Source organism: Gouania willdenowi, chromosome 4, assembly GCF_900634775.1.
Source record: "Gouania willdenowi chromosome 4, fGouWil2.1, whole genome shotgun sequence".
NCBI classification, from domain to species: domain Eukaryota; kingdom Metazoa; phylum Chordata; class Actinopteri; order Blenniiformes; family Gobiesocidae; genus Gouania; species Gouania willdenowi.
Genome location: NC_041047.1, coordinates 7,309,087 through 7,330,536, shown reverse-complemented (window position 1 = coordinate 7,330,536; position 21,450 = coordinate 7,309,087). Strand labels below are relative to the sequence as shown.

Sequence of the window (21,450 nt, the reverse complement as noted above, 5' to 3'; positions counted from 1 at the left end):
ATCGCTGCCTGTCTGTCCTTTAAGGGCTTGTGTGTGTGTGTGTGTGTGTGTGTGCGTGCGTGCGTGCGTGCGTGTGTGTGTGTGCGCGTGCGTGTGTGTTTGACAGAAAGTAAAGTCTCTGTTCAACCATACTCATTACTCTATGTACATTAACAGTGACAGGCTGAACACACACACGCACACACACACACACACATCGAGAACAGTTTTAAACTCACTGTGGTATGTGTTTAGCTTCGTGTCAACCCTGTAGCAAATACCTTCAATTTGGATTAGCATAACCTTGATGTGCTTTCAGCTGAGTTATGATGAGTGTGTAATCTAGTCTGTGCATCATTAGTGTCATCAGTGCTTTCAGTGTTTGATTGCCAAAGCCACCTGGATGATGAACAAGTTCCTCAAAATACACCACAGCATTATATTATGACTCGTTCTGTTTATTCATTATTTGTATACCTCAAAGAGGAGGTAAATTGTCTTTTCACTGTCTTCATTAGGGTAAATGCAACAGGAAGCACTATTATGAGCTTTTTGCTCCGTGCCATAAGGCAGACATTGGCAACTGGCCATATGTGGCCCTCGGCCTAATTTTGTGCGACCCCCAAAACAAATCCCCAAAAATTGTACCGTTATTTTAAAAAGTTGAAAGGAATATAAAGCCCAACATATTACACCAAATAACTCAACCAACATTATTACACTAAATGACAGGAAAGTACAGAAAACAAGAACAAAAATACAGAAAGTGACCCCAAAAATGCACAAAGCCACAACATAAATGCAGAAAATGACAGAAAAATACAGTAAATTACAACAAGAACACAAAAAATAACAAAAACACACAAAATGACTAAAAACTGACAAAACCACAGACAAAGACAGAAAAACACGTTAATTGCGATTAGTTAATTAATAACGCACTAAAAAAATTAATTGTGTTAATCGCTTCTTTTTTTTTTGCACTGCAAACAGTGCGGTTACTTTCTCCATTGCACAGTATTCCCATAAATACTGATGCACCGGCTACAATGGTAGAAACTGAGGAGTCTTGGAGCGTGTTCATTTTAGTTAAAAAAAAACAAACACACCGGATGGAAAACTAAAGCCCAGTTGTGTGAAAATTGTGCAAGAAAGAGTTTGTGTATCAGTGGAGGTCCTCTTGCCTCCAGTGGAGCTTTTCGACCTCAATGCTAACTATGTAGCAGCTAGCACGGACAGTAGTACTTCGGACGCTACACGAGACCGAGCAGACAGAATGGCCCATACAATCCACACTGGACAAGATGACAGGGTTCAGAGCCAAAATGAATAAATCTATGAGTGACAAATGAACAAAGTCAGTAGATAAATGATTGTAGTGGACAGTCGACCACTATCAGTGGTAGAGGATGTGGGCGGGGCTACTACTATTAGAAGTGATTGCTTGATGTTATTCCAGTACTTTGTTTTGTGATGAACAATGTTATTTTTGATGTGTTAATTTACTGCACTGTGATTGATGGGTCTGTTTTATTTATTTTATAGTATTTGAAGGAGAGAAAAAAAAAACAAGTTTGGTGCTAACCTAACCCACTACATATGAACCTGATGTTTTATTTCATTTCTATTTTCTATTATTTGTAGATTGACTAAAGTACACATCAGTATTTCCCTGACAACTAAAGGTGTCAGCAGCCTTTTATAGTTTCACATACAGAGGAATGGAAATAGTTCAAGTCTGTTAAAAACAATAAATGACTTCATAAAGCCACTTTGTTATACATCAATCTTTCGATCTGCCACAATAATGCAATTTAAATGAAAATACCTCAAGTTGAGGGTGTTTCTCAACTATTTTTAGACGAGATTAAATGAATTAATCACCTAATATTTTTAATTATTTCATTTTTTTTTATTACATTGGCATATTTGCAGATGTTTTCAAAGACATTTTCAGATGTGTTTTTTTTTTTTTTTTTTTTTTTTTTTTTTAACAATTGGGTGAATTTGAATAATTTCCCACGGCACAGTGGTTGAAAACCCCTGCCATTAGGCTACCAGGTTCCTCAGAAGAAGAATCAAAATGATATTTCAAATCTATTTATTTTCTTGCATCTTTTGGACCAGGAAAAAGCTAAACTGAACTGTTATCACGTTGATTGAGTTGACATCACAGTTAAAGTAGTTCAAACCTCCTCTTACTTCTGTTTCCCCTTCCCCTCTCTCTCTCTCTCTCTCATTTCCTTCCTGCTCTTCCTGTTTCTCAGTCAGGATCTAATTAGGGAGGGTTTCATTGCCTGCCCGTCACATGTAATCGCCAGCAGGCTCTGCTTGTTCTTCACTTAACAATTGCGAACCATATTTCTCTGTTCCCCAAATCGTCTAATTAAGCCCTGAGGACAGAGAGCAGATCGCAGTCGCATTAAAGCACCCAGAGGAGCCAGGTCTACTGGGATATATACACATGTATTGGATTGTAGAGCGGTTGCCAGGGTAGCAATCACATGGTGTCAGATCCTTAGCAGGCGCTGTCATTTAGGTGGTGTTTGTGTGTGAATTTATGTGTAGATGTAGTCGTTTGTAACAGAGACAACACATTTTTGCTGCAGGTCACCTGTACTCTTCATCATTAAGCCTCAAGTGGTGAAGGGGTGAATAAAGCATGTCACAGGTCCTGCACAGTGTCCCAGGCAGATGGCCTGTCACTGTGATTGATTACATCACCAGCTTTTCTAATGCTTGCCTTGCAGTATTTTATACTGTCTTCACCCTGAGAACAGGAAAATGTGTTGCAACAGCTTCAAAACGCACCATGCACCATTGGTTGATATCCATTATGCACTGATTGGCAAATGCGTTCTGCTGCAACAGTGATAATCTTTAGTTTCCCATGAAGAATCTCATTGGTTCTCACAACTAATATATGGAAAATTAAATATGGTCTCTTTTTAAAAAATATATTTTATTTCTATGCACTTTTATACTGATGAACTTTTTATACCAATGTACTTTTATGCTGATGAAATGATATACTGATAAACTTTCTTTTCTGACAGATTTTTACCATACCTTACGTGGTTTTTTATGATAATTGTGTCTGTTTAGCTTGAATATTTGAAGTGTAGTTGAATGTTGTTGGGAGGGGCATGTGCAATTTCATTGTACTTGTGTAATGACAATAAAAAATATACTATTCTATTCTAGAAAGCTTATATTTTACATTGTGTGGCCATTCCAAATGGTGACTGATTTCAACTGTGTCACTGTTTGTAATAGTAGTACTTGAAAAGTATAAACAACTTTCCTCAGATATAGCTATAGGGTTTTATTCTGTTAAATGTATTTATTTATTTATTTATTTTTTTGGCTGTTTGTGGCAGTTTTACTCACTCTTTGATTAAAAAAAAAAAAAAAAGATCTAAATTCTACGTATGAATTTAAATTTAAAGCTGCTGGCAACAATATTTACAAGGATCACGTTTTACCTGGATTGATACGTATACGTGGATTAAAAAGTCTTCTTTCACACATCAAAGTCACTGAACCTTTATTTCTATTGAGTTTCAAACTGTCATCAAAATAAAGATGAAAAAAGAGGAAGACTATCCTACTCTTTATGCTAAATTCTTCTGTACATGCAATTTTGCATTGCACGGTGTTGATACGGAGAAGGTATTTACTGCCAATGCACAAATTTGCATGATAATTGCTTGACTAATGAAGAGTTATTTTCTACATGCCCTCAGAGCATATATCTGCCTGTAGGGACATCAATGTTCATTTACTTTAAATTCTGGAAACATAGGCTTTATCTATAGTGTTGAATATCTTCTTGCAAAGCTTTAATGAAAGGCTGTAAATTATGAAGCAATTACATTTTTATTTCAATGTATGTCTAGTTTTTCATTGGTCAGTTTTTATTTCAGTTTTATAAATATTGTGCATTTCTTTTTTTTCCCAGGCTTCTAACTCTAACTGTCGCACAGAGAAGTAGATGACTGAGAATTGCCTCCCATGATGGACAAGAAAAGTGGTGAGTGTCACAAAGCTTATGCTTAGGATATCAGTCACTTCCTTAAAATATTATGTGACGCTTAATGTCGTCACATTAGTAAAAGTGTACAGAATAAACAATGTTTGTAAATCCTTTGTTGATTGTTTACAGCCAATGGCTTGCAGACTAAGGCTGGTGAGGGCGGGGTTCAGAGAAAGCAGTTGCCCTACTCAGTGGAGACTCCCTATGGCTTTCACTTGGACCTTGACTTCCTCAAGTATGTTGATGATATTGAAAAAGGCAACACCATCAAAAGGGTACACATCCAACGCAGGGTAAGGGGCCCAAAATTCAGCACTCTACCAAGAAATTTCAGTCTTCCTGGACATGGGGCCAGGCCTGTTTTAAAAGAAAAGGAAAGTGCTTGGTCTGGGACTTCCACTTTGGGGCCCAAGCCTAAATCGCGAGTAACTGAAGTACAACAGATCTTTGATTTTAAAGCAAGTGAAGGGGGATCTTTAAGCCAGAGCAGCAAAAGCACAACCAGCAAAGGACCTGGCAATGTTTCACCTAAATCCAAAGATGGAGTCAGAGCAGCGGGTATTGAAGAGCCAATTATGGGAGTTCAAGGACGACCAAATTTGCTACGAGCGTCAAGCATGCCCGTCACCTTACAGCAACGTAAGGGGTCAGAGTCAAGCAGTCCTGATCGAATCCTGGGAACACCTGAAAATGGCTCAACAGAGAACATGTTTCGTGCTTCCCCGGAGATAGTTGAACGACGATCTGTTCCTCAAGAAAGGGTAGGCCTTCACCAGCAGATTACAGTGGCATTAAAAAGAGTCAGAGAGCTAGAAGAGCAGGTCAAAACCATCCCTGAACTAAAGGCACAAATATGCTCACTGAGAGAAGAAAGGGAAAGACTGTTAAAACAGCTGCAAGCCCAGACACAAGCCCAGGTTTCCACATCATCCACCAAAGTATCTGCAAGTCATGAATCCATGTTGAAGAGTCAGTCACAAGGGCATAGACCTTCAGAAGGGCTGAAACTCCCTCTGGTGACTCGAGCAACAGGTGATTTTAATGTGTCAGAGATCGTGCCACCAGATTCAGAAATAGAGAAAGTAAAACAAAGTGAAACAGAAAAAAATGTGCTTACTGAAGCAATGAAAACAAACATTCAGGATGAGAATTTAACAAATACAGAAAGCACAGAGAGTTCAGAGATGCTGCAAGAGAAGTTAAGAATACTGGAGATAAAACTTAATCAGGCTAGTTGTGAGCTTGATAAAACAAATTCTTTGTTAAAAGAACAAATGGAACTAAACAAAGTAAAAGAAGAAAAACTACAACAACTGAGGGAGGGCGTCAGCCCAGAAATACAAGAACAGCCAAGAAGACAGAGCATTGATGCAGGCACAGTGACTGAGAGAGTAGTTTGGACCAACCAAGAAACCGAAACCGAGTCACCTGGAACTGTTGATCAGGGAACTGACACAGATAGAATATGCATCGAAGTGTGTTCACCCAAACCAAGAAGTGGTAGCATAGATCAAGGAACAGCAACTAATGAGCTTGAAACACTTGATCAGGTGACAGAGGTGGAGCTCACTAGTTCCCCTCGACCTAGAGCCAACAGCATGGAACGAGGAACCATAACAGAAACAATCATTACTCAGGATCAGACGACTGAGACGCCTGTGGCTCAAAGAGTTAACCAAGTCACGGAAACAGAAGTAGAATTGGTGACGGATCATCCCCAGAGACAGAGAGCCAGTAGTATTGATCGCGGGACAGAGACTGAAAGGAGGGACACAGTAGACAGGGTAACAGAAACAGAAGCTGCTCAGATGACTGAAGAGAATTTAGGGATGACTAGTCAATTGAGAGAGAATGAAGAAAGCCAAAGAACTGATGTAGTGTGGACACAGGACAAGAGATCAGATGAGAAGCATGACACAGATATTAAGGATAAGGACATTTGCAAAGAGAGTTCAATTTTAACCACCGAAATCCTAACTACACAAATAGTAGTTACAGAGGTTGTAGACAAGTCTGAGGAGTCCTGTTTGATTACTGCAATTAGAGAAGATAAGACGGAAGAAAGTGCTGAACAGGATGATCTGAGACCAATACAAGTCGTCCCCTCAGAGAGTACAGAAACAGAAGAAACCGAACCAGTGGTATCAGAAGTCAGAGAGAAGAAAGAACTGAGAGAAGAGGAGGTTGTGTGTGAGCCAGTCAAAGAAACTGTGGCCACTGACACAGTTGTAGTAACAAAAGAGACATCAACTGTAAAGACTGTTGCTCCTGTAAGACCACAGAGAGGGCGCAAGCCATCATTAGAGCAAACACCACCATCAGCAGTGACTCAAAGTCAGACACCTATCCGCCCTAGAAGGGGCTCCAGTGAAAACCAGGCTCAACAAACCCAACCAAAAGCCCAGGAGTTAGTCAAGCCTCTAACTCAGGATGAAGCGCAGACCCTAGTGCAGGTCTCAGAATCAAAGGTGAAACATCAAGCACTCTCTGAATCCCTGGTGGAAGACAAAACAAAAACAAAGAATATTCCCAAGGAAACTCAGGAGAAGCAGATTACACTTCCAGCTGAAGCTCAAAGCGCCAGGGAAATCCAAGTAAGGCCCAAAGTCCAAACTCAAGCCTCATCTTCACGCCGGGACTCAAAGGAGGTTAAAGCACCACAAAAAGATTCCAGTGTTTCACAGGGTCCTCATCCTGGATCCAGAGAACAACAGCCCCCTCCAAATCAGTCTAAGGGCTCTCGCAGGAGGTCCAGTGAGACTCAAACGCAACAAAAAGAAGCCAGTGAGACGCCATCACTGCGTAGGGGCTCCAGTGAAGCCAGTCGTCGTCGTGGTTCAAGTGAACCTCAGAGTTCCCGCCGGGACTCGGGTGAAGCCCAGCCTCCTCGCAGAGGATCCGGAGAGTCACCAACGTCTCCTGCAGCTTTAGGGCAAGTTGTAACTCGGTTAACAGGCCTTCTTGGGGAGCAATGGGCACAACTAGGAAGCAGCTCTGGAGCTCAACAGACGGCCAGTCAGCAGGAGATTCAAGGGACACAAAAACAGACAACAGGGAAAAAAGCAGACACAGGGAAGGGAGCCACAGCCAAGCCGGTGGGCAAAGTAGGCCGTGCAGGGGCCCCAGCAGCAGGAAAACAAACAGGGAAGCCTGGTCCCTCCAAAATGAGTTCAATTCAGAGTCAACTGGTCAGCTCACTGAGTGTCCTCTCTGCCTTCTACTCACCGGGCCAGAAATCAGCAGCTGCCAGCAAACAGCAAGAACAAGGTAAGCTTGTAAGTCTTTTAGTATTTACCTAAAAACTGTCTTCTTACTCATAGCCAAAACTCCAAAAGAAAATAAACACCTTAGTTTGAAAGATTTCTGCTGGCACATGTGAAGCTTTAATAGGAGTTCATTAGCACATTTCTCACATACACGCAGACCAGCAGGTTGATGAAAAGGTGGTCTATTCATAGCATACTGGTGCATAACCTAATGACTCTGCATTCTTAGATTTAAGATTTGATAAGATAAGATTTGTTACTTTAGTGTTTTTGTGCCAATCTGTAAACCTAATGCATGGTAAGAGAAATGCATTAACGAATACTTTTTTTTATTCTAAAGTGCCTGTGATTCTTCAAATCCCAAAAGGCCTCCAAACCTAATCTTCAGACTAATGAACGCTCAAACATAAACATTAACAAGATCTATTATGTAAAAACGATGTGAAGACAAATATAGGGAATCTAAAGATCATTGTCGTAATTACTTTTCTGAAAATGCTGCACATTATTTTGCATATTTATGGCATCATCGTCATCATCATATACAATAGTACCGATTAAAGCTGTTAGCGTATAGAAAGCAATTATGCTAACTAAATTCTGATGGTGTCAGCTCTTTTGATAATTTAATATCGAATGTAATGATTATGACAGGAATATTCCTTTGAGTTTTAATGTAATATTTTCATGTCTGCTTTAAAAAAATTTGCATAACTTTTTCCATAAAACTTAATGCTACCAGATATTTTACACAATATAAGCAAAGGATCACCAGGCTGTAGTGTGCAGAGCTCTGTCAATTCAACAGCAGCCATTGCAGCAGATTTAATCAACCACACACTGCAGTGGAGATTTATTTTAACACAGATAAAGACATAGTGTAGGCCTCATAGTTCAATAAATCAAATGAATTTGTTCCGGAAAAAGGAGAATTTACTCAAACAAATGTCGGAGGCTGAAACTGTTTTTGACTCCATCACAAATTTTGGGTTTATTGTCAAATGATCATGTGACGTGAACTCCAGAAAAGTTTCGCACATTGTATTGTGGGATTGGGAATCCCGCAGGAGAATGAAAAGATAGCGCAAAGTGGAAAAGTTTCTTTAAGAAGGTTTTTTTTTAATGTGATTCTTGTTGTGATTGTATACGTTTCTTGGCCAAACAAGGCAGACTGTGATTTTAAACTACATGGCATCAATGTGGTTTAATTGCCAACAATAATGACAGTTAAAAGATAAAGTAGCTAACAAAATGCTGTGAAAAACCCATTCTTTCTTAGATTTTACCGCCTCACATCACACGTCTTATGCACACAAAGTGCTCGATGTAGTGCAGTCTCACACACAGCTCCTGACACGTTTCTTCTCTCGTCGTGTCTCACTGTTGTTATTTTGGCCACAAAATGCAGTAAAGAGCCTCCTTATCAAACATAATTTATATTTCATGCTTCCAGTTTATACAAAGTTCATGTCTGGGAGTGCAGTGTAAGCAACATGTCCCAGTCACTGTAGTGTGTATAAATGTATTATATATGTCAGTGCTGCTCTCTTTAGATTTGCTGTTTTACTGCTGTGAAGCTAAACTTCTCCTTCTGTTTTGGTTATTCTCACTTTAGACATTTTTATTCAGTTTCTCCATAGTTTGAAATATTGAGCAGGTATTACCACAATTAGCTAGGGTTACCATATTTTGATTTCCAAAAAAGAGGACACTTGGGCTAACCTCGGCAAATCAAATAGTGCTCAAGGTTTTCTTGAATCTACCTTGTAATGGCAAAATACAATATAGTAAATAACTTAAAAAGATTTTTTTCGGAACAATTTGAGCCAATTTTTCTTATTTTTGCCCTTTTTCTGCAACTAAACTTGCCATATTTTAACCTATTTTCATCACTTTTTCTTGCCATATTTTTGCTCCTTTTAATGCATTTTTGCTGCATTACTCCCATTTCTGCCACTTTTCCATTAAATTTCAATACCGTTTATGCATACCTTTTCCACTTTAAAGATATTTTTGGCACTTATAAACCCTTTCCGCCACTTTTCCACCTAATGTCACATATGTTGACGCATTATTGTCACTTTTAATGTCTTTTCACAATTTTTCATGCTTATTTTCTCCAATTTAACCGCATTTACGATTTGTCATGCCCATTAATTGCCAGTTTAAACTAATTGTTCCTACCTTTTCTGACACATTTAAGCCAATATTGACACTTTGAACCCTTCTTACCACTTTTTTTTTGCAACTTTTTCACCACCTTTTGCACCATTTTTTTGTCACTTTTAACCCATTTTATTTCTTATTAAAACAAAGATTTACATTTTAAAGATGATTATATACTATGGCCCAAATAATACAAAACTTCCTGAATAACAGTTGACATTATTTTGATAAATAAATGTAGTTATCACAGATTCATAGAAAAAATCATTTCGCTGAGTTTATGGATGGGCCTTAAAATGCTCTCCCCTTTATTCCCCCATGGCCCTGTCTCCACATGACTGTTCTTCAATGTTCATGTCTGTGTCAACTACCTTCAGGTACAGTGGGGGTCCCCGGTCTCTCGAACCTTTATTTTGGGGGTCATGGGCTGAAAAGTTTGAAAACCACTGTTCTAAAATATGTTTCTGAGATGTGTTCAGGGTCCCTTTGAAACCCAGACATTTTCATGAGTTTTTAAAATCCAGCCGGACGGTCCGGACAAAACCGGACATATGATTTCACCCTAACTTAGCCAATCTAAATAAATCAGCACAGATCAGATCAATAAGGTTCAGCTATTATAAATTATATACTTCATTGTAGCTCCACTATTCTAGAAAGTTCTAAAGAAGTGAATGGTTTTCTCTCAGTTTTGATTCTTAACCGTCAGCCTTCGTCGAGGGTGGTCACTGCTACATTTTGGCTCCAAGCCCGACCCTCGTGTCCTGTTTAAAAAATTATAGATCCTCTGCACATTGTACGCTGTAGGACAGCTGAGGCAGCTGGGCTCAGAGCCAAGAGGAGTCAGCAAAGGTCCCCAAGCAGGATCGATTATTGGACTATTACAACACAAGTCGCCCTGAGACTGTCAAGGTTACACACTGTGAACACAGTAGATTATCCTCACCTGAGATTAAATGCTTTTTCCCAAAAAAATTATCATTATACATCAACATTAATCACCGGCTACTATTACAACGTTGGGATTTTATTTCTAATTATGCAAAAGGGTCACTATTTGAAAATGATACTAATAGAGTTCCCTGATTATCTTTCCACTCCATTAACAGAGCTTTGCTTGGCTGCAAGTGTATTCAGAGATGTTTTCATTTATACAGACTTAGATTTCACAGATTTTCACACTGTAACATGCTGTGAGTGCACACAGCAACAGGCTCTGTCAACATTATGTACATTATTAACTCATACTTCATCTTGCCATCTGATCTCGCAAATGTACATCACTGTTGCCTTTTGCGTTATTGGGGGAATAATTCCTAGTTCAGAAATATAATATATCAATTAATCTAGTCCAACATCTTTTGGTGAGTTTGATGTATTACTATAATTACGGTGATGTAATTATTATTATTGTCTATATTTCAGCCATTATTCAGTGACTACAAACGGAAGTAAATTCCATTATTAATTTTTTTTCTTGTTCCTCCATCCTTTGCCAGGTCTTAAATCTATTATGAAGAAAAACAGTGTGTCTGACAAGCAGGGGAGCAAAGGAGCCAAGAAAAACCTGAAGTTTGTTGGAGTGAACGGAGGGTAAAAGTGACTTTTTCTTCAATCTATACGTATATGTCTTCTTGTGAGCTGTGGGGCTCATTGTTTCCCAACTCTCTTTGTGGAGTTTTTAGTATTCTATATTTTTGGAATCTCATCTGCTTCACATTGACAGGAACGCCCTCTAGGAATCACGTCAAGAATTATATTCAGAACACAACGTAGGCTAATGCTGACACTTCTTTCATGAATATCTCTATTTTTACAGCTCCTCCACTGTCCTGTCTGTTTAAAATTAGTCGATCCGGTTGAGTTCCACATGCTGTGAGACTCTGAGGCTCGTATACGCCCTGAGTTTAACCTCAATGTTGCGAGTGAGTGTGAAAGTGTGCGTGCGTGAATACGTATTGAGTGAAGGTGCTGATGGTAGAAGCAGGAAGAACGAAGATGGATCTCAAAGAAGAGAGGAGATTTTTTTTCATTTTTCCTGCTGGATGTGAATATTTTTGGAGTTTGTTGTTACATTTGCATCACAAAGAATCTGAAGACTCACAGTGATGTCTTTTCTAGACCGCTGGAGGAGACGTGCCGCACTTTATTTACAAGCTATCGCCAGTGTTGCCAGATATGGCTGAAGGTTTCCTCCACAAAAGTGTAAAAAAAAAAAAAAATTTAATTGGGCCAAAGATAATGAATATCCATCATCCATCTGTGCATGCGTATCTACTGGTAACAATCCCGGCCTTAAAAGGATCCTCCACTGTAACAAATGTGGTCTTTAATCTTTGAAATGTACTTATTACAAGATCAATTCCTAACAAAACACATTATTTTGCACCACATTTGTTTTATTAACTTTTGGAAATGGGACTACTTTACTGTTTTAAAACCTGTATTCCGCCATCTTGAAATTGCTTCATTGAAGATGTCACACAGCCCCATTAGCCTGTAAACATCCCATTGTTTCCTATTGGAGTGAAACATTCAGGCTGCTTTTTAGATCCTTTAGCAGTTTTTTCGGTCAAAATGACAATTTGGAAAAGTTATAGATGTCGATGTAACCCTTTTTTGTTTACCATAAAATAATCTATGACCGCAAGGGGTGACTGTTCCAACTCTGTGGTTTGGTAGTAGACAATGAAGCAGAGAAGAAGAGCTTTCCTAAGGGACCTGTACTCTCCCTTAAACAGTACGTGGCTGATGCTGTGATGGCTGAAGTTAGCGAGTAACCACAGACTGTTGCGGACGCATAAACCCTGAGGATAGAAGTGCTTTTGGGTGGTAGTCCTTCAACAGTCAGTCATTCCCTGGATTTTAGAGCGGTTAAAACGCTCTAGGAGTTGTTTTCTCTGATACTCTACCTTGTTTGGTTGGTGTGAGCATGCAAACAAAGCCAAGAGCAATTAGGAGCAAAACAGGCCTTTAAAACCACCAAAAGAATGGCAACTTGTTGCTGCTTCACTGTTGAATGTTGCGAAACAGCAAACAGAGAAGGAAGAAGTCTTTACTCACTCTTCATTGCTTGCTTTGAAACATTGTTGAGAGCCAGCTCTTCTTCAGGTTTCTGTTTTTCTGCCTCGAGAAGTCTCTACTTCAGTAACGGCGGTTAGCTCATGTAACTGCACTAGAGGCTGTTTGGAGAGGATCAGAAGTTGCACTATGGATGCAAACCAAGGTGAAAAAATTAGCACCAATCCCCCGCACATTCAGACCGAATCTGGGACTAAACGGGTGTGAAAGCACCCTTAATCAAGTGTTCCTGATCTTTGAATGTTTGGAAATTAATCAGGATGAGAGATTTAACTCAAATGGTTTTGTTTTTTTCTCACGTAAATTGTTGCTAAATTAATCTGCTTCCAGATGTTACTACAAACTGATGATGTTTTCTCAGACCATCTTTAGTCTTTCTGGGATATGGGCTGCTGTTTGGATTCCCCTCTCCTCAGAACGATTTAACCCCATCTTTGCTCTCCTTTGAGCTTCTCTGGAATCTCTGGAATGCTGCGGCCCCTGAACGCCTCATGTGTGTCCACAAATAAGCACGAATCAACGTGGTACACTGGGAGACTTATCTGATCGTGGGACTCACAGAAGGGCTTTCATGGCCCAACGCAGTGTGATTACCCCCGCACAGAAACATGTTTACGTCTAAATAGCTCACAGTCGTCTTTGCTCTGGACAAGGCTGCGTTTATGAGCGCGTAAAACACACTGGTGGAGTTTAATGTTTGTGAGAATGTGGTTAGTTTCTGGGTGCATTTGACAAGTATCATACTCATGTCACAGGACTTGCTGATGTTTACTTTGGCTGAGGTGTACTGGCGTTACTTGGTCAAATCTGGTCAATTATATAAATATGTGAGTGTATTATATACACCCGGGTAAAAAAAAAACATTGCTATACATTTCAAAGCCCTTAAAGAAAAAATGTTATTTCTGTTCATTCGAATGATTCACACACTGAAGCCTCTGTTCTCTTCAAGGTATGAGAGCACATCGAGTGAAGAGTCCAGTGGAGAGGAGAAGTCGAAGGTGGAGGAATTGGAGGTGGCTGAGGAGGACAGCTCAGAGGCGGAGGTGGAAAAGGAAAAAGAAAAAGAGGTGACCGAGGCAGCGGAAGCTGGAGATGAGGACAAAGAGGCCTCGGCTGGAGGAGGAAGTGCCGTAGTTGAGGAGAAGGAGGTGGAGAAGGAGATGGTCCTTCTGGATCTAGAGGTCAGCCAGGAGCTGCTGGAGGAGCAGGCAGAAGGGTGAGCTTTCATTCATGTCTTACATCAAGCTCTGGTTTAGATAATCGCTTTATCAACTTGCTGTACTTGTGTCAAGTTGTTTTAAAACACAAAAATCTGATAGTCAACTATGTCAGCTTTGGCCCATTCTTGGTCTTTAATCATTCATTTCAATTTTACTGTATTTATCCAGCGCCAAATGCATCAAGTCATCTCATGGCACTCATAAGAAAAAACATCATCATTATGAATATTAATGAGCCGTGGCCATAACTCTTTAGATAACTGATCTGAGGCCTGGAGGGCAGCAGGTTTGAGATGCTTAAATCCTGAGTCTACCACTCATCAATCAGCTCTGCAGAAAGTAGAGGTGGAAAAAAACATAGTTTCACGATATATTGAGATTTTGAAAAATAAATGAAAATTGTTACAATATTGAAAAGCTTATTGTTTACAGAAGTTTCTGATTCAACTTTTTTTTGTTTTTGGTAGGATGGATGGATAGATAGATAGATAGATAGATAGATAGATAGATAGATAGATAGATAGATAGATAGATAGATAGATAGATAGATAGATAGATGGATGGATGGATGGATGGATGGATAGATGGACAGACAGACAGACAGATAGATAGATTTAGCTTTATTTTGGACTCGTAGACCACATTATAAACAGGCAATATACAGTATACAAACCACGGGAAAAAAATGAATTAAAAGAGTACATCACAAAGGGAGTCCCCCTATCCTTTCAGGAGCTGAATTGAATATTGAATAGCAATACTTAATAAATCAGAATCGCAAGATAAATGAAATTGATATCCAAGTATTGTGATTAAATGCTTTGGCTGAATAGTTTATTTCTACTTACTTACTGCTGAATCATATCCCAAACGTGCACAGCAATACACGTAGTTCAATATTAAGTCATTAAATATCTACGAAAAATGTTCGGTCATTAAGAAAATCCTGTGAGTGTTATTTACACACACGGGGAAAACAGCGTTGAATTATGTCACAAGCAGAACGCATAAAGTAAAGATGACTGCTCAACTCAACCCAAGGTCTCTGCTTAGCATGCAGACACATTTATTTTATGTGGGGCAGGAAGTGATAGATGCTGCATATACACGCTCACACGCAAACACAGGCGTGTGTAGAAATCAATTCACACACAGTTACACACACAGGCAGTTCAGCTTGCTAAATGTTTTATATCTTGCACACTGCAACACTTTTACTCTCACTATGAAAGCATGTTTACACACACACACACACACACACATACACACACACACAAAATGCACTGGTTCTTGCATGCTCATTGCACATGTATGATGTAGGACTAAAACAAGCACACGTGGTACTTCAACATCAGCAGATTGATGAAAAGCCATCAGTCAGGGATAAAAGCAACACACAGTGCACTCCTGAGAGGAGGCACAACTTACATTGACTCATCGTGTCTGATCATGCATTAATGCAGGTGTGTGCATCGAGTGCAGAGACGGACAACTTTGTGTTTTTCCTGTTATTTTATGTTTACATCCTTTTGGGTATTTTTGTTGTTGATCGTGTGTTCTTGGTTTCATGTAGTCCATTTTTTTTCTGATTTTGTGTGCTTTTGTTGTTGTTTTGTGTGTTTCTGGTGTTATTTTGTGTATTTTGCTTTTATTTTGTGTGTTAGTGTCATCATTTTGTATGTTTTTGTTGTTGTTTGTGTGTTGTATAATTTATTCTATTATTCTCTCATTTTGTTTGATATCATTTGTGTGGTTTTGGTGTCATTTGTTTTGGTTGTTGTTTTGTACAGTTTACGGTTATTTTTGTTAATTTTTATGGTCATTGCCCCCGGGCTACCAGTTTCCTATGTTTGATCTAATGTGTATAAGCTGGTATTGTTGTGTCTTGTTTTTCAGTTTTTTTTGTTGTTTTTTCCCCACTTTAGATCGTAGAAACGTTTGAACATACATGTACATGAAGCATCACCCTAAAAACACACTTTAGTTTGAGACTTCAACATTGTGTCTTTTTTTTTTCTTTTAATTATTTAATAGGGAAAAAGTGGACAAGGGCTTTATAGATGCCTGTGTTTATGTGAAGGACCGCATGGAGGAAGTTACGTCCCCAGATAAAGAAATGGTAAGAACACAAATAACATGTTATTGTATCTACATGAGCACGTCACATCACAGGAAAGCATTATAAACACATTTTTAGGTAATCCTTTTATCAAATTTTAGCTTATGGTGGGGGAGCAGATGCTTCACCTCTATCAAAGAATGATTGTCAACAACTGTCAAGAACTTCCACTGTCATCATTACTCTTTCTTCCCTTTACTCCCCTAAACATCCATCCATCTCTAAATATAGTGAATTTAATGCCATGACTAATGTAACCATTAATGAATTAATCAGGGGGTAAATACTGTTGCTCCACATAATTTTATTTTGGTGTGAATTTCATCAATAAATTCTCTTTTAATGCTGGGATCAACATTTGGAGTTTTTAAAACCTCATTGATTAATAAATTGAAGATCATTTGCTCGAAGAACAAAATATCAGAAAGGTGGGAATTGCTGCTCGTTTTGATCTCCACTGTAAACACTCTCTTATTGTCATTGTCTGAAAACCCCAAAACTCTGCCAAAGTGAATTCCAAACACATTTCTGGTGTTTTCTCCGACAATGCCAATATGAGTGTTTACAGTGAAGATCAATCTTACTTTTTTTTTTTTTTTTTTTTTGAGCAAATGATCTTGGATTTATTGATCTATGAGGCCGACACTGTCTTCATCTGATAAATAATGCATGTCTCTGGCAGCTTTAATTTATATGTGCCATTGATCTATTTCTATCTATATTTCTCTTCTATCTATAACTTGATCAGGGTTTTGGTGGAATGGTCACGTATCCATAACAGCACTAAGGCTCAGGTTCTTTTCTTTGGTCGATTGAGAGACACCAAATATCCAAAAGGATACTTGGATAACACAACAGATGGATAAGAAATGCTGAAAAAATAACTTTAAAGGAACAATTTACTATAGCAAAAGCACCTGACTTGGTATTAAAGATATTATATTATATTATGCTATTTTTTACCCGTCTCCATTTTCTCTAAGAACCCCAACAACATACTTGAGGTTTATTTTTCCAAACTCTCCTGTTTTCCACAGTAGTGGGCCTGTCTGTAGATGCAGACTTCATGATCTTTGGAGATCAGCGATCACCAAAGCGATTTTCTTTTTGTTATCCACACACTGTTGTTATTGTTTTCAGCCAAAAAACTGCACATTACAGTAAAACACATGGCTATTTAAGTGGCTATTGTGATTGTGAGTCCATCTCAGCGCTTCAGGCTGTGTGTTTATCGCAGCAGCAGCAGTGGAGTAATTCCGCTGATTCAAACATCGGAGTGTTAAACTGCTAAGTCACTTTCCTCTCATCCTCATCTCTATTAACTAAAGGAATTGTGCATTTAAGATGATAATCATTTGTTTTGTCCAACCACTGCATCGCATTGTGTCACAAACATGTCAGATCAAGTCAAAGGCAATACAAGGCGATATAACGGATACTAAAAATGGAACTGCTGCCTTGATTCTACACCATTGCTGCGCACTGCTCCTCAGGGAGGGGTTAAATGTAGAGAACACATTTCCTGTTTGTAGCTTGCATGCTTTTAGCTCCGAGAGAGTGGGCGTGTATGTTCACTGTGGAGGCGTGGCTGGTAGCAGGCACTTCCTGGAGGGGGCGGTTCAGACTTTTGTGATGTCACAAAAGTTTGACCACTCGTTTTTCATAAGAGGGCAGAGCAGCAGCTGAGAGAGCAGGATTAGTGAGTATTGCTCAGAGATGCAGGAAGGAAGTCCAGTAATACTTTGTGGGTGTTTTTGATAAGGAATTAACATTGTAACAAGGTCAATAGTTCAAAAAAGTAGATTTAGCATGATATAGGACATTTAAAGTTACTGTTTCGTCATTCCATGTCATCAACACTTTTTAAGGACATCCCACTTTGGTCTCAAAAAATTCAGAATCTTTTACCAATTATTCCATGTCTGTTCAATAGTCACACTGTACATTTTTAGTTTGATTGGATTAATACTCTTTGAAATACTGTATGACCAATTTAACAAGGGGGTCTGTGTCGATATTTGTGGGTAGTTATTTTTCTTCAATTTTCAGCTTCCAATATCTCAGGAACTACATCATATAGGAAGCTGAAATCCAGTTTAGTAATACAGCTTTATCTACTCTCTCAGAATATAAAACAAATATAGTAGTTAGTTACCATCTGATGTTTGGTTTCCTCTCCTCAGCGTCAGGTGTTAGTGGTCCTCTACAAAGAGTGGTTCAGGGTCTCCAGTCAGAAAGAGTCGCAGGCCGACACCGTCCGGTCGTACCTGAGGCGGGTGGGGATGACCACGCCCACTCTGCTACCATATGTTATCAATCTGACCGACGGCAATGGGAACATGGCCCTGCACTACAGTGTGTCCCATTCTAACTTCCCTGTGGTCAAGCTTTTGCTCGACACTGGTGAGAAGCACAAACACACATGCACACACATGGATTACATATAACTGTGAGGCTCACCATGTGTGTTTGTGTGTGTGTGTGTGTAGGACTGTGTGAAACAGACAACGTGAACAAAGCTGGCTACACTCCGGTGATGCTCGCTGCCCTAACAGCTGCTGAGAGCCCAGATGACCTGGAGGTGGCTCAACAACTGCTGAGACTGGGAGACGTGGACGCTCGCTCCAGACAGGTAATACATGCTACTGTGTGTGTGGATGTTAAAGGTAATGAATGAACAGCAGACTTTTTTTCACGGTAATGCATGTGAATGTTGGCTCTTCTACACCACTTTAATGGAGATCAGACACACGGGCCCTTAACCGTCCGATCGTTTGGATCTGAACGTACAACGTGTGTTCGACCATATTCACGCAAATTCTGACGTGAGCGACGCTACAATCAGATCTCACATCAGGTCTGACCTCGTGTATGCAAATCTGAGTGTGTGAAATTGTGGTGCAGCACAGCAAAGCATGAGTGAGACTGAAAAAAGCTTATTTTGTATCAAAATACTTTTTAGGAGTCACTGTTTTTGCTACTTCTCAGAACAGCATGAAAATCACAGTTTGATAGATTTCTGATTGTGTCCTAATGCAAATCTAGCACTAAACAAGCCATACTACATAACTCACTACAGAACACGTAGTGTTTTTCTCTTACAGGAGAAAAAGCCAAAAGTAGCACATATTGTGTAGCTGTTTGTTAATAATTGTGCCTGTGTGGCATTTTGCATCAGCAAATATAACCCAGAATTGTATTTCTGGTCAGACTTCATTTGAATTAAAATAATCAAGATTTATATCGTATATCATCATTTTGAGATAAAAGTTTTGGTGCATGTCGCCCAGCTCTCCTCAGCTGTCATTTAAACATTAGCAGACATACTTTCAGAACAGATCAAAACAGGTTATTAAATATAATATAAAATATATCTTTATTTTATTAAATTAAGAAAAAGTTATTAAAAAAGCCCATGTTATTACTGATACCTGCAATTTTTTTTTAAATTTTCCTTCAATAAGTCAACTGACAAACCCTGCTATTCGGGCAGGAGCGCATAGGTTCAACAGTATGAAACACACAACCAGATCACAGGAGCGCTGCTTTGTCTCTGTGTTGGACCAGCAGGAGAACGCTGCTATGTACCCCAGAGGAAGTGTGTGACATTATTTTAACCTGTTTTGGACAACATTGCATATGTGAATAGAGCGATTTATGATGTAGCAGTGGCAGCAAAGCCTCCACTGAGGCTTTTTAAGGGATTTGTTTATTCCTTTTTATGTGTTATTTTATTGCCCCCAGCGTGCGTACAACAGCATATTTCCGTGTGTCTCTCCAGGATCTTTGTTGTGAAGTTGTTCGCGGTGCACACAGGGGGGCAGACCTCACCAGCTCGGTAGCTGATCCTCTTTCACGGAGCATTATATACATATATATGTATATATATTATTATTATGACTGAGTGCCTTGAAGTTCAGTTTTCACATGTTCAAAAAGCACATCTTTGTTTTGCTCCACCTCAGATGTAAGGATTTTCTTTCTTTTCTTGTCAGTGTTTGTTTGACCTCAGTGGGCGGGGCCTCCGAACCAGGAAGATTTAAGGGCATAACTGTTAATGACGATCAAATTTAGCCGCCGGATTTATCAACACCAGATCATTTGTACGCTGGGATTGGTCAGATAACAATGTTATCATAACTCCCACATTGATTCTGTCCTACGACCACATGTGAATTCAAATCTGTACCCGTTTTCATGCAAGGTTGATAAATGAGGGCCAAGAAGGGCAGACAAAGCTCAGGAAGCATCCTGAGATCCATCCAGTGCTGCTTGTAGAGCAAACATCAACAGCAGTGATGATGATGTTTCATCTTCTCACCCTCTCACTCCTCTCTTCATCTCAGGCGGGCCAGACGGCTCTGATGCTGGCGGTGAGCCACGGCCGCGTTGCCATGGTGAAGCTGCTCCTGAGCAGCAGCGCGGACGTGAACGCTCAGGACTGCGAGGGATCCACGGCCCTGATGTGCGCCTGCGAGCACGGACACACACACATAGTGCGCCTGCTGCTGGAGAGCGGTCGCTGTGACACCAGCCTTACAGACAAGGTACAACATCTGAGATCCTGTTATCTGCACTGGAACATTCATTACGGAGGTTTCCTTAAATCAGGGGTGTCAAACTCAATTTAATTTAGGGGCAAAATACCCTAGTTTGCACTTCTACCTATAATAGTATTTAAAGTACGTAACGTACGTAAGACACTAACAATATCCAAGCAATAAGTGACATATTTCAGTCCCTGCAGGATCCTACATTTCCTTGCTTTTGTAAACAACTTTTATTCAATTTGGAGAATAATTTCAGGAAAAATGTAGGACTTTGGAAAAAATGAGAGTACTTTCAACAATTTGAAGTTCAAAATGACTGCCATCATGTGATATAGGCATGGGAAAACTGTGAGCCCTGGAAAAAAATGTGCAGCTTCATTGTATTTGTATATTTGGAGGCAATGAGATATCTACAACTGAATTAGCTGGTGATTTACACAATGAGTCATGTTTTTGCTGTTATGTTTTTACTTTTTCCTGCGGGCCAGATTTGGAGCTTTGAAGGGCCAGATTTGGCCCACGGGCCTTGATTTTGACACATATGCCTTAAATGATGGCGAGAGAGGAAAATTCACAAGTTTTTATTTTAAAGTTTTATTAATTGCAGAAAAACACTTTCAATTCAGAATTTGTTTCATGTTTTGTAGCTTGCTTTGTTGATTTATATTTGTAAGAATGATTAGCTCAGAAAACAAAGGCCAGGGTGCCCAAGTCTGGTCCTGGAGATCCCCTGTCCTGCTCTCCAGGACCAGACGTGTGCACCCCTGTTTCAGCACAATCACATATTTAGTCCTTTAAGTGAATAGGAGATTAGGGTGACCATATTTTGATTTCCAAAAAAGTGTTTAAACTATATAGACTGTTCTAAAAACCTCTCACACATTATACGCTTCAATTTACACTTACATTAATCTACACAAAAGCAGAACAACATTTATTAATCCAGAAAGGGTGTGTGTTATGGACAATAACAACTTATATAAAGAAAAAGTCCAGTATTTTGAGTACGCCGAGGTCAGCCCAAGTGTCC

At 39.4% G+C, this 21,450-nt stretch overlaps 1 protein-coding gene across 4 annotated transcripts in view; it reads left to right on the top strand.

Annotated features, from left to right (window-relative positions):
- The window catches only part of kank4 (KN motif and ankyrin repeat domains 4), a 90,196-nt gene that overhangs the window by 65,921 nt on the left and 2,825 nt on the right, over positions 1–21,450 (top strand). For all 4 annotated transcript variants that reach the window (XM_028443823.1, XM_028443821.1, XM_028443822.1 and 1 more), the window contains 8 exons: positions 3,941–4,012; positions 4,145–7,282; positions 10,947–11,040; positions 13,481–13,747; positions 15,786–15,870; positions 18,054–18,273; positions 18,360–18,502; positions 20,217–20,417. In XM_028443823.1, the coding sequence (XP_028299624.1) occupies positions 3,994–4,012; positions 4,145–7,282; positions 10,947–11,040; positions 13,481–13,747; positions 15,786–15,870; positions 18,054–18,273; positions 18,360–18,502; positions 20,217–20,417 (4,167 nt within the window). In that variant the 5' untranslated portion in view covers positions 3,941–3,993. The remainder of the gene's footprint in view (positions 1–3,940; positions 4,013–4,144; positions 7,283–10,946; positions 11,041–13,480; positions 13,748–15,785; positions 15,871–18,053; positions 18,274–18,359; positions 18,503–20,216; positions 20,418–21,450) is intronic.